General features: G+C 38.4%; 1 protein-coding gene across 3 annotated transcripts in view; it reads right to left on the bottom strand.

The window, feature by feature from the left end:
* LOC133645808 (alpha-1,3-mannosyl-glycoprotein 4-beta-N-acetylglucosaminyltransferase C-like) overlaps positions 1-14,470 on the bottom strand; it is a 48,489-nt gene that overhangs the window by 25,428 nt on the left and 8,591 nt on the right. The window contains exons 2-3 of one of the 3 annotated variants that reach the window (XM_062040691.1): positions 8,423-8,563; positions 7,911-8,032 (exon numbers count right to left, since the gene is read on the bottom strand). In XM_062040691.1, the coding sequence (XP_061896675.1) occupies positions 7,911-8,013 (103 nt within the window). In that variant the 5' untranslated portion in view covers positions 8,014-8,032; positions 8,423-8,563. Of the gene's footprint in view, positions 1-7,826; positions 8,037-8,422; positions 8,564-14,470 lie in introns of those variants that run through there. The other 2 variants (XM_062040693.1, XM_062040692.1) reach the window with 2 other exon arrangements.

Here is a 14,470-nt window from a genome sequence, read left to right on the forward strand (position 1 = left end):
ACACATATACCATTTTACACATGTTATTTATGTCTAACATGTTACACGCTCTAACATGTGTAACATGTTACACATGTACACCAATTTAAACATGTTATTTATGTCATATAGCATATTACACATATATTATATATCTGTAACATGTAATCCATGTTATACATACATACCATTTTACACATTACTTATGTGTAACATGTTACACGCTCTAACATGTTACACATATACCATTTTACACATGTTATTAAGGTGTAATATGTTACACATATATACCATTTTACACATGTTATTAATGTGTAACATGCTTCACGCTCTAACATATACCATTTTTTACATGTTATCTATGTGTAACATGTTACACACATACCATTTTACACACGTTATCTGTGTGTAACATGTTACACATGTATACCATTTTACACATGTTATCTCTGTGTAACATGTTACACACATATACCATTTTACATATGTTATCTATGTGTAAAATGTTACACGCTCTAAAATGTGTAACATGTTACACAAATATACCATGTTACACCTTATCTATGTGTAACATGATACACACGTATACAATTTGAGTAAAATGTTACACGCTGTAAAATTTGTAACATGTTACACGTGTATACCATTTCACACGTTATCTACACACATATACCATTTTACACAAGTTATCTATGTGTAAAATGTTGCATGCTCTAAAATGTGTAACATGTTACACAAATATATCATTTTACGCGTGTTATCTATGTGTACCATGTTACACACATATACCATTTTACACACGTTATCTATGTGTAACATGTTACACATGTCTACTAATTTACACACGCTATTTATGCATAAAATGTTACACGCTGTAAAATGTGTAACATGTTACACGTGTATACCATTTCACACATGTTATCTATGTGTAACATGTTACACATGTATACAATTTTACACATGTTATCTAAGTGTAAAATGTTACACGCTCTAAAATGTGCAACATGTTACACACATACACCATTTTACACACGTTATCTATTTGTAACATGTTACACATGTCTCCCATTTTACACACGTTATTTATGCGTAAAATGTTACACACTGTAAAATGTGTAACATGTTACACGTGTATACCATTTCACACGTTATCTACAAACTTTGTATGTGTAACATGTTACACACATATACCATTTTACACACGTTATCTATGTGTAAAATGTTACACGCTCTAAAATGTGTAACATGTTACACAAATATACCATTTTACGCATGTTATCCATGTGTAACATGTTACACACGTATACCATTTTACACACTTTATCTATGTGTAACATGTTACACATGTTTACTAATTTACACACGCTATTTATGCATAAAATGTTACACGCTGTAAAATGTGTAACATGTTACACGTGTATACCATTTCACACATGTTATCTATGTGTAACATGTTACACATGTATACAATTTTACACATGTTATCTAAGTGTAAAATGTTACACGCTCTAAAATGTGCAACATGTTACACACATACACCATTTTACACACGTTATCTATTTGTAACATGTTACACATGTCTACCATTTTACACACGTTATTTATGCGTAAAATGTTACACGCTGTAAAATGTGTAGCATGTTACACGTGTATACCATTTCACACGTTATCTACAAACTTTGTATGTGTAACATGTTACACACATATACCATTTTACACACGTTATCTATGTGTAAAATGTTACACGCTCTAAAATGTGTAACATGTTACACAAATATACCATTTTACGCATGTTATCTATGTGTAACATGTTACACACGTATACCATTTTACACACGATATCTATGTGTAACATGTTACACATGTCTACCATTTTACACACGTCATTTATGTGTAAAATGTTACACGCTGTAAAATGTGTAACATGTTACACGTGTATACCATTTCACACGTTATCTATGTGTAACATGTTACACACATATACCATTTTACACGTTATCTATGTGTAACATGTTACACATGTCTACCATTTTACACACGTTATTTATGTGTAACATGTTACACACATATACCATTTTACATATGTTATCTATGTGTAAAATGTTACACGCTCTAAAATGTGTAACATGTTACACAAATATACCATTTTACACGTTATCTATGTGTAACATGATACACACGTATACAATTTGAGTAAAATGTTACACGCTGTAAAATTTGTAACATGTTACACGTGTATACCATTTCACACGTTATCTACACACATATACCATTTTACACAAGTTATCTATGTGTAAAATGTTGCATGCTCTAAAATGTGTAACATGTTACACAGATGTATCATTTTACGCGTGTTATCTATGTGTACCATGTTACACACATATACCATTTTATACATGTTATCTATGTGTAACATGTTACACATGTCTACTAATTTACACACGCTATTTATGCATAAAATGTTACACGCTGTAAAATGTGTAACATGTTACACGTGTATACCATTTCACACATGTTATCTATGTGTAACATGTTACACATGTATACAATTTTACACATGTTATCTAAGTGTAAAATGTTACACGCTCTAAAATGTGTAACATGTTACACACATATACCATTTTACACACGTTATCTATTTGTAACATGTTACACATGTCTACCATTTTACACACGTTATTTATGCGTAAAATGTTACACGCTGTAAAATGTGTAACATGTTACACGTGTATACCATTTCACACGTTATCTACAAACTTTGTATGTGTAACATGTTACACACATATACCATTTTACACACGTTATCTATGTGTAAAATGTTACACGCTCTAAAATGTGTAACATGTTACACAAATATACCATTTTACGCATGTTATCTATGCGTAACATGTTACACACGTATACCATTTTACACACGATATCTATGTGCAACATGTTACACATGTCTACCATTTTACACACGTCATTTATGTGTAAAATGTTACACGCTGTAAAATGTGTAACACGTTACACGTGTATACCATTTCACACGTTATCTATGTGTAACATGTTACACACATATACCATTTTACACGTTATCTATGTGTAACATGTTACACATGTCTACCATTTTACACACGTTATTTATGTGTAACATGTTACACGTAACATTTCACATGCTATGTGTAACATGTTTCACGCCCTAACACGCCGCCGGATGAAGTGAAGTTGTGACGAGCAGCGACACTTGTGTTACTTTGGGAGCTCAGCGTCGGGAAGTGGCACGAGGATGTGAGGGGAAGATGCTGGTCTCCATGGCGACACGCTCAGTCGCGACTGTGAAGCTCAAAATCTCGCTCAGGTTTTGGAGACGACATTATAGAATGATCTCTGAAAAGGTCCCGAGGGTTGCAAACTCTCCACTTTACCTCCGACATCTGTGACCTCATCCTTTAACAAGCAACATGAATGATGATTGCTTGATTTTGGAGTTGTGGAAGTTGTTGTTTTTCATGCGGACATTGGCGCACAGGTAGATATAACGACATGGACGTGTACCTACAACAGGTGTGCAGAGGTAGACGTAAACAAGTAATACATCAGGGTATGAAGAGCAACATTTGAATATTGCTGACAAAAATCTTCTCTGAGGGGATTTGGTGGGAACAGGATTAGAACTGCCAAATGCGAATCAAAAGCGGCTTTTGCTGCTTTTTTTCCTTCCTCGTGTTATAAGAAGATTACAACGTGACATCCGACTGATGGGATAACACAACCCCACCACACGCACGCACACACACACACACACACACACACACACACACACACACACACACACACACACACACACACACACACACACATACATAAATCGGAGTAATAATAGGAAGAATGAAGAACAAATAGTTAAACCTTCTCAAAAAGATGTACAGCTTGTAATGTAATGTGAATTAGTAATGTAATGTGCAGTAATATCATGTAATGTGCAGTAATATCATGTAATGTGCAGTAATATAATGTGAAGTAATATAATGTAATATGCAGTAATATCATGTAATGTGCAGTAATATAATGTGAAGTAATATAATGTAATGTGCAGTAAAGTAATGTAATGTGCAGTAAAGTAATGTGAAGTAAAGTATTGTAATGGGCAGTAATACAATGTGAAGTAATGTAATGTGAAGTAAAGTAATGTAATGTGCAGTAATATAATGTGAAATAATGTAATGTGAAGTAACGTAAAGTAATGTGATATGAAGTAAAGTAAAGTCATGTAAAGTGAAGTAATGTAAAGTAATGTGAAGTAATGTAATGTAATGTGCAGTAAAGCAATGTAATGTGCAGTAATATAATGTGAAGTAATGTAATGTAATGTGCAGTAATGTAATGTGCAGTAAAGTAATGTGAAGTAAAGTAATGTAATATAATGTGAAGTAATGTAATTTGCAGTAAAGCAATGTAATGTGCAGTAAAATAATGTGCAGTAAAGTAATGTAATGTGAAGTAAAGTAATGTAATGTGCAGTAATATAATGTGAAGTAATGTAATGTGAAGTAAAGTAATGTAATGTGCAGTAATATAACGTGAAGTAATGTAATATGAAGTAACGTAAAGTAATGTAATGTGAAGTAAAGTAATGTAATGTGCAGTAATATAATGTGAAGTAATATAATGTAATGTGCAGTAATATCATGTAATGTGCAGTAATATAACGTGAAGTAATGTAATGTGAAGTAAAGTAATGTAATGTGCAGTAATATAACGTGAAGTAATGTAATATGAAGTAACGTAAAGTAATGTAATGTGAAGTAAAGTAATGTAATGTGCAGTAATATAATGTGAAGTAATATAATGTAATGTGCAGTAATATCATGTAATGTGCCGTAATATAATGTGAAGTAATATAATGTAATGTGCAGTAAAGCAATGTAATGTGCAGTAAAGTAATGTAATGTGCAGTAAAGTAATGTGAAGTAAAGTATTGTAATGGGCAGTAATACAATGTGAAGTAATGTAATGTGAAGTAAAGTAATGTAATGTGCAGTAATATAATGTGAAATAATGTAATGTGAAGTAACGTAAAGTAATGTGATATGAAGTAAAGTAAAGTCATGTAAAGTGAAGTAATGTAAAGTAATGTGAAGTAATGTAATGTAATGTGCAGTAAAGCAATGTAATGTGCAGTAATATAATGTGAAGTAATGTAATGTAATGTGCAGTAATGTAATGTGCAGTAAAGTAATGTGAAGTAAAGTAATGTAATATAATGTGAAGTAATGTAATTTGCAGTAAAGCAATGTAATGTGCAGTAATATAATGTGCAGTCAAGTAATGTAATGTGAAGTAAAGTAATGTAATGTGCAGTAATATAATGTGAAGTAATGTAATGTGAAGTAAAGTAATGTAATGTGCAGTAATATAACGTGAAGTAATGTAATGTGAAGTAAAGTAATGTAATGTGCAGTAATATAACGTGAAGTAATGTAATATGAAGTAACGTAAAGTAATGTAATGTGAAGTAAAGTAATGTAATGTAAAGTGAAGTAATGTAAAGTAATGCAATGTAAAGTAATGTAATGTAATGCAAAGTAATGTAATGTAACGTTACGTTATGCAATCTACTATTGAGTAATGTAATGTGAAGTAAGGCAATGTAATGCAAAGTAATGTAATGTGAAATAATGTAATGCAAAGTAATGTAATGTGAAGTAATGTAATGTAAAACAATGTGATGTGAAGTAATGTAATACAAGGTAATGTAATCGAATGTGAAGTAATGTAATGTATTGTGAAGTAATGTAATCGAAAGTGAAGTAATGTAATGCAAAGTAATGTAATTTGAAAATGCAATGGAAGTACTGTAATGTGAAGTAATATAATGTAATGCAAAGTAATGTAATGTAATGTAAAATAATGTGATGTGAAGTAATGCAATGCAATGTAATGTAATGAAAACTATAATGTCAGGTAAGATAAGGTAACGTGGGGTAAAGTAAGGTAAGATAAAGTAATGTAATGTAAAATAAGGTAATGTAATGTAAAGTAAGGTAAACTACTGTAAGGTAATGTGAATGAGAAATGAAAAACAACTTGTGGTATCAATATTGACCAATGATGAACAACTCGTGGTATCAACATGGACCAATAAGAAACAACTTGTGGTATTAACAAGAACCAATGATGAACAACTTGTGGTATCTATATGGACCAATAGGAAACAACTTGTGGTGTCACAAGGACCAATGAGAAACAACTTGTGGTATCAACATGGACCAATAAGAAACAACGTGTGGTTTCAACATGGATCATTGAGAAACAACCTGTATCAACATGGACCAATGAGAACAACTTGTGTCAACATGGACCAATGATGAACAACTTGTGGTATCAACATGGACCAATAAGAAACAACTTGTGGTTTCAACATGGATCATTGAGAAACAACTTGTATCAACATGGACCAATGAGAACAACTTGTATCAACATGGACCAATGATGAACAACTTGTGGTATCTATATGGACCAATGATGAACAACTTGTGGTATCAACAAGGACCAATGATGAACAACTTGTGGTATCAACATGGACCAATAAGAAACAACTTGTGGTATCAACATGGATCATTGAGAAACAACTTGTATCAACATGGACCAATGAGAACAACTTGTATCAACATGGACCAATGATGAACAACTTGTGGTATCTACTGTATATGGACCAATAGGAAACAACTTGTGGTGTCAACATGCACCAATGAGAAACAACTTGTGGTATCAATCAGAATCAGAATCGTTGTATTGCCATTGTTTGAGAACGGGTTCACAAACTAGGAATTTTTCTCGGTCGGCACCTTAAGTTTCCTCAGCTGCCGCAGGAAGTACATTTACTTGAGGTCCTGGGTGATGGTGGTGCCCAAGAAACAGAAGGAGTCCACAATGGAGACGGGGGTGGGAGAGTCAATCAGGGTGAGGGGGGATGGTGGGGCTGGGACTTTCCTGAAGTCTATGATCATCTCCACTGTTTTCTGGGCGTTCAGCTCCAGGTTGTTGAGGCTGCACCAGGACGCCTGCCTGGGGAAACAACCGTGTTTTTTGGCAGTTTACCCCATACAAGATACTCTCGGCCAAGCTCAAGGCAGATAGCAAAGTGGCACCTAACTGTACCAACCCTATCTACATCACCATTCATCCAAGGGCTCAGACCAGAGAGCATCAACAGAAAACATTTGTTTTCTAGGTCTCTAGTTGGACAGGTGCTGGACAGTTTTTCCAGTAAGAATCACAAAACTTGGACTCACGAAGGAAGTGAAAGAATGACATTGGTCCCGAGTATCAGCTCATCACGTTGGCCTGGAAAAACAAGCGTGGGAACTCCCACCTTACAACCATACACCACCATCTCAACATCAAAGGCACACTTTGGCCTAACACGAAGTCCTCCACATCCAACGAGAAACACGTTCACATCAATCAGTTTCCGGTCAGTTGGCCATCCAGCATCCCTGTTATTTTTCGGGCGTCTCACTGATACTGCAGCCCATCGAACCACTGTCTAACATTGCACCAAGCCTCACTTGTCCACCTACTTCAACTGTTGTATAAAAAAAAGACTAACACAAGTGTTCTGATAAACAACTACAGAATCACCATTTGAGCGTCTCACGGATGTGTAAACAGTCTGAGAGTCAGACGCGTCGTCAATTTGGGAGTTTGAGCTGGCACTTGTACTGCCTCTCTCTGATGGATGAGACTGGGAAGAGGCACTAGCAGGGCAGTTCAATTTTGGTGTGGCCGGAGGTACAGCAGGCAAAACACAGTCTGTCAGACATGCACTGTGAAATGGTAGTGTGGCTTGAGTCATTACATACTTTACAAACTGCCTCTCTGCTCCGCCGGTCACGAGGAGCACGTTGGAACCCTGCACCCCGAATTGGACAAGACGTGTTGCGCACCTGCATTTTCTCCATCACCTCTTGAAACATGTCGACCATGCGAGTAAGAAGTCTTTCCTCCGACTGTTGGAGATTTGGCGCCACAGGCACTGAAGCCTGGCATTGGGCATGTTGGGAACCACCTTGCACAGACACAGAAGTAAGAGGAGAGCAGGGAGTTAGACGCATGCAATGATGGGGGTGCGGACAGGAAGGATGGAGACTTTGGAAGTGGCACTGCTCATAATTAGGGTAGTGTGAGGGGCTCTGAGTGTTACATCGCTCAGATGCTACACCGTCCAATGATGGCAAGTTGGGCTGTTCAGGGGTGGTGATGGTGACGAGGCTTTTTAGCAGAGTAGCATTGGTGGGTCAGCCACTCGCCCTCAACTCCCTCTGATAATCATCAGTTCTCAGCTGGACATCACGTGAGGTCCACTCATGAAGTGGCTTACACTTCAGGGTGCTCGGGTCGGGGCAGTGTTTGAGGAACATGAGAGCAACTTCATTAGACATAATCTCTGTGAGTCTACCTTGTCTGCGGAGGCCGTCAAGCGCGAGGTCCGCTGCCTTGTTCAGCCTTATCCAGTAGTCAGTCCACTGGGTCTTCCTTGTGCTTAGGCAGAGTGGATGAAGTCAGCCAGAGGAAGATATGAGGGAGCGTCACTGAAATACTGGAGAAGAAGATCATAAATAAGCACAGGTTTCCTTATAGCATCAAGTGACAGATCACTATGCAAGGCAATCATAACATCTCCGTCCCTGCCAATCAAATGAGCCATGGTTTCGTCTGCATGTTCACACACAGGAATTTCTTGCTTTCTGAGATGAGTTTTAATCATGTCAATCCAGTCCCAGACTGAGTATTTGTCATTGCCGTCACCTTTGAAAGTTTGCAGTACTATGTCGGATTTAACATGCATAGTCATATTTGGAAGGCAATGGCGGTCATTCTCACAGTGAGTTGTCTGGGTAGGAGGGGACGTCTGGTGGTCACTATTCATGGTTACAACACCAGCCGACATCAGCTTTGCAACAATGAATTCACCTCCTTGAGTACCTAACTGTCCTACCATGTCTGCGAGGTGATGAATGGCATCAACATTACTAAAGACCTGTGCAGACCAGCTGGCTGTTGTCTTTACCAGGATTTTCAACCAGTCCTTGTCCAAGTACATCATCCCACCCTGTCTAAAGGACTCTGTTATTGTACCACTGGCAAAAAAAACTGCAGTAAACAGCCTGAATGATTACCGTCCAGTGACACTTACACCAATCATTATGAAGTGCTTTGAAACTCTGGTTCGGGGGCACATCACCTCAAATCTTCCACCTGCATTGGACTCTCACCAGTTTGCGTACAGAGCCAACAGATCTACAGAGGATGCTATCGCAACAGCCCTCCACAATGCTCTGAGCCACCTAGAGCAGCAGGAGAGCTATGCAAGGCTACTCTTTGTTGATTTTAGCTCTGCGTTCAATACCATCCTCCCCCACAGACTAGTGCCCAAACTGACGGGGCTGGGACTGTCTTCCTCCATCCGCCACTGGATCCTGGACTTCCTGACAAATCGATCTCAGAGGGTGAGAGTCCCCCAGGGCTGCGTGCTAAGCCCCCTACTCTACACCCTCTACACTCATGACTACACCCCTGCTCATGCCAGCAATACCACTATTAAATTTACAGACGACACCACAGTAGTGGGACTCCTATCTGTATCAACATGGACCAATGAGAACAGCCTGTATCAACATGGACCAATGTGAACAACTTGTATCAACATGGACCAATGAGAAACAACTTGTGGTATCAACATGGACTAATGTGAACAACTTGTATCAACATGGACCAATGAGAAACAACTTGTGGTATCAACATGGACTAATGAGAAACAACTTGTATCAACATGGACCAATGAGAACAACTTGGGGTATCAACAGAAACTAATGAGAACTACTTGTATCAACATGGACTAATGAGAAACAACTTGTATCAACATGGAACAATGACAAACAACTTGTATCAACATGGACCAATGAGAAACAACTTGTATTAACATGGACCAATAAGAAACAACTTGTGGTATCAACATGGACCAATGAAAAAACACTTGTATCAACCTGGAATAATGAGAACAACTTGTGTCAATATGGACCAACGATGAACAACTTGTATCAACATGGACCAATGAGAAACAACTTATATCAACCTGGACCAATGAGAAACAACTTGTATCAACATGGACCAATGAGAACAACTTGTATGAACATGGACGAATGAGAACAACCTGTATGAACATGGACCAATGAGAACAACCTGTATGAACATGGACCAATGAGAACAACTTGTATCAACATGGACCAATGAGAACAACCTGTATCAACATGGACCAAAGAGAACAACCTGTATCAACATGGACCAATGAGAACAACCTGTATCAACATGGACCAAGGAGAACAACCTGTATCAACATGGACCAAGGAGAACAACCTGTATCAACATGGACCAATGAGAACAACCTGTATGAACATGGACCAATGAGAACAACCTGTATGAACATGGACCAATGAGAACAACTTGTATCAACATGGACCAATGAGAACAACCTGTATCAACATGGACCAATGAGAACAACATGTATCAACATGGACCAAGGAGAACAACCTGTATCAACATGGACCAATGAGAACAACCTGTATCAACATGGACCAATGAGAACAACATGTATCAACATGGACCAAGGAGAACAACCTGTATCAACATGGACCAATGAGAACAACCTGTATCAACATGGACCAATGAGAACAACCTGTATCAACATGTATCAATGAGAAACAACTTATATCAACATGGACCAATGAGAACAACCTGTATCAACATGGACCAATGAGAACAACCTGTATCAACATGGACCAATGAGAACAACTTGTATGAACATGGACCAATGAGAACAACCTGTATCAACATGGACCAATGAGAACAACCTGTATCAACATGGACCAATGAGAACAACTTGTATGAACATGGACCAATGAGAACAACCTGTATGAACATGGACCAATGAGAACTACCTGTATCAACATGGACCAAAGAGAACAACCTGTATCAACATGGACCAATGAGAACAACCTGTATCAACATGGACCAATGAGAACAACCTGTATCAACATGGACCAATGAGAACAACCTGTATCAACATGGACCAAAGAGAACAACCTGTATCAACATGGACCAAGGAGAACAACCTGTATCAACATGGACCAATGAGAAGAACCTGTATCAACATGGACCAATGAGAACAACCTGTATCAACATGGACCAATGAGAACAACCTGTATCAACATGGACCAATGAGAACAACCTGTATCAACATGGACCAAAGAGAACAACCTGTATCAACATGGACCAATGAGAACAACCTGTATCAACATGGACCAATGAGAACAACCTGTATCAACATGGACCAATAAGAACAACCTGTATCAACATGGACCAATGAGAACAACCTGTATCAACATGGACCAATGAGAACAACCTGTATCAACATGGACCAATGAGAACAACTTGTATGAACATGGACCAATGAGAACAACCTGTATCAACATGGACCAAGGAGAACAACCTGTATCAACATGGACCAATGAGAACAACCTGCATCAACATGGACCAATGAGAACAACCTGTATCAACATGGACCAATGAGAACAACTTGTATGAACATGGACCAATGAGAACAACCTGTATCAACATGGACCAAGGAGAACAACCTGTATCAACATGGACCAATGAGAACAACCTGTATCAACATGGACCAATGAGAAACAACTTGTATCAACATGGACCAATGAGAACAACCTGTATCAACATGGACCAATGAGAACAACATGTATCAACATGGACCAAGGAGAACAACCTGTATGAACATGGACCAATGAGAACAACTTGTATCAACATGGACCAATGAGAACAACCTGTATGAACATGGACCAATGAGAACAACTTGTATCAACATGGACCAATGAAAACAACCTGTATCAACATGGACCAATGAAAACAACCTGTATCAACATGGACCAAAGAGAACAACCTGTATCAACATGGACCAATGAGAACAACCTGTATCAACATGGACCAATGAGAACAACCTGTATGAACATGGACCAATGAGAACAACCTGTATCAACATGGACCAATGAGAACAACCTGTATCAACATGGACCAATGAGAACAACCTGTTTCAACATGGACCAATGAGAACAACCTGTATCAACATGGACCAATGAGAACAACCTGTATCAACATGGACCAATGAGAACAACTTGTATGAACATGGACCAATGAGAACAACCTGTATGAACATGGACCAATGAGAACTACCTGTAGCAACATGGACCAAAGAGAACAACCTGTATCAACATGGACCAATGAGAACAACCTGTATCAACATGGACCAATGAGAACAACCTGTATCAACATGGACCAATGAGAACAACCTGTATCAACATGGACCAATGAGAACAACCTGTATGAACATGGACCAATGAGAACAACATGTATCAACATGGACCAAGGAGAACAACCTGTATGAACATGGACCAATGAGAACAACTTGTATCAACATGGACCAATGAGAACAACCTGTATGAACATGGACCAATGAGAACAACTTGTATGAACATGGACCAATGACAACAACCTGTATGAACATGGAACAAAGAGAACAACCTGTATCAACATGGACCAATGAGAACAACCTGTATCAACATGGACCAATGACAACAACCTGTATGAACATGGACCAAAGAGAACAACCTGTATCAACATGGACCAATGAGAACAACCTGTATCAACATGGACCAATGAGAACAACCTGTATCAACATGGACCAATGAGAACAACCTGTATCAACATGGACCAATGAGAACAACCTGTATCAACATGGACCAATGAGAACAACCTGTATCAACATGGACCAATGAGAACAACTTGTATGAACATGGACCAATGAGAACAACATGTATCAACATGGACCAAGGAGAACAACCTGTATCAACATGGACCAATGAGAACAACCTGTATCAACATGGACCAATGAGAACAACCTGTATGAACATGGACCAATGAGAACAACCTGTATGAACATGGACCAATGAGAACAACTTGTATCAACATGGACCAATGAAAACAACCTGTATCAACATGGACCAAAGAGAACAACCTGTATCAACATGGACCAAAGAGAACAACCTGTATCAACATGGACCAATGAGAACAACTTGTATCAACATGGACCAATGAGAACAACCTGTATCAACATGGACCAATGAGAACAACCTGTATCAACATGGACCAAAGAGAACAACCTGTATCAACATGGACCAATGAGAACAACCTGTATCAACATGGACCAATGAGAACAACCTGTATGAACATGGACCAATGAGAACAACCTGTATCAACATGGACCAATGAGAACAACTTGTATGAACATGGACGAATGAGAACAACCTGTATCAACATGGACCAAAGAGAACAACCTGTATCAACATGGACCAAGGAGAACAACCTGTATCAACATGGACCAAGGAGAACAACCTGTATCAACATGGACCAAGGAGAACAACCTGTATCAACATGGACCAATGAGAACAACCTGTATGAACATGGACCAATGAGAACAACCTGTATCAACATGGACCAATGAGAACAACCTGTATCAACATGGACCAAGGAGAACAACCTGTATCAACATGGACCAATGAGAACAACATGTATCAACATGGACCAAGGAGAACAACCTGTATCAACATGGACCAAAGAGAACAACCTGTATCAACATGGACCAATGAGAACAACCTGTATCAACATGGACCAATGAGAACAACCTGTATCAACATGGACCAAGGAGAACAACCTGTATCAACATGGACCAAGGAGAAAAACCTGTATCAACATGGACCAATGAGAACAACCTGTATGAACATGGACCAATGAGAACAACCTGTATCAACATGGACCAATGAGAACAACCTGTATCAACATGGACCAAGGAGAACAACCTGTATCAACATGGACCAAGGAGAACAACCTGTATCAACATGGACCAATGAGAACAACCTGTATGAACATGGACCAATGAGAACAACTTGTATCAACATGGACCAATGAGAACAACCTGTATCAACATGGACCAATGAGAACAACCTGTATCAACATGGACCAATGAGAACAACCTGTATCAACATGGACCAATGAGAACAATTATTACACGGTTTAGCTCCAGCCTATCTCGCCGATTGTATTGTACCATATGTCCCGACAAGAAATCTGCGTTCAAAGAACTCCGGCTTATTAGTGATTCCCAGAGCCAAAAAAAAGTCTGCGGGCTATAGGGCGTTTTCTGTTCGGGCTCCAGTGCTCTGGAATGCCCTCCCGGTAGCAGTTAGAGATGCTACCTCAGTAGAAGCATTTAAGTCCCATCTTAAAACTCATTTGTATAATCTAGCCTTTAAATAGACCCCCCCTTTTTTAGACCAGTTGATCTGCCGTTTCTTTTCTTCTCTCCTCTTCTCCCCTGTCC

Source organism: Entelurus aequoreus, linkage group LG03 (genome assembly GCF_033978785.1).
Source record: "Entelurus aequoreus isolate RoL-2023_Sb linkage group LG03, RoL_Eaeq_v1.1, whole genome shotgun sequence".
NCBI lineage: Eukaryota > Metazoa > Chordata > Actinopteri > Syngnathiformes > Syngnathidae > Entelurus > Entelurus aequoreus.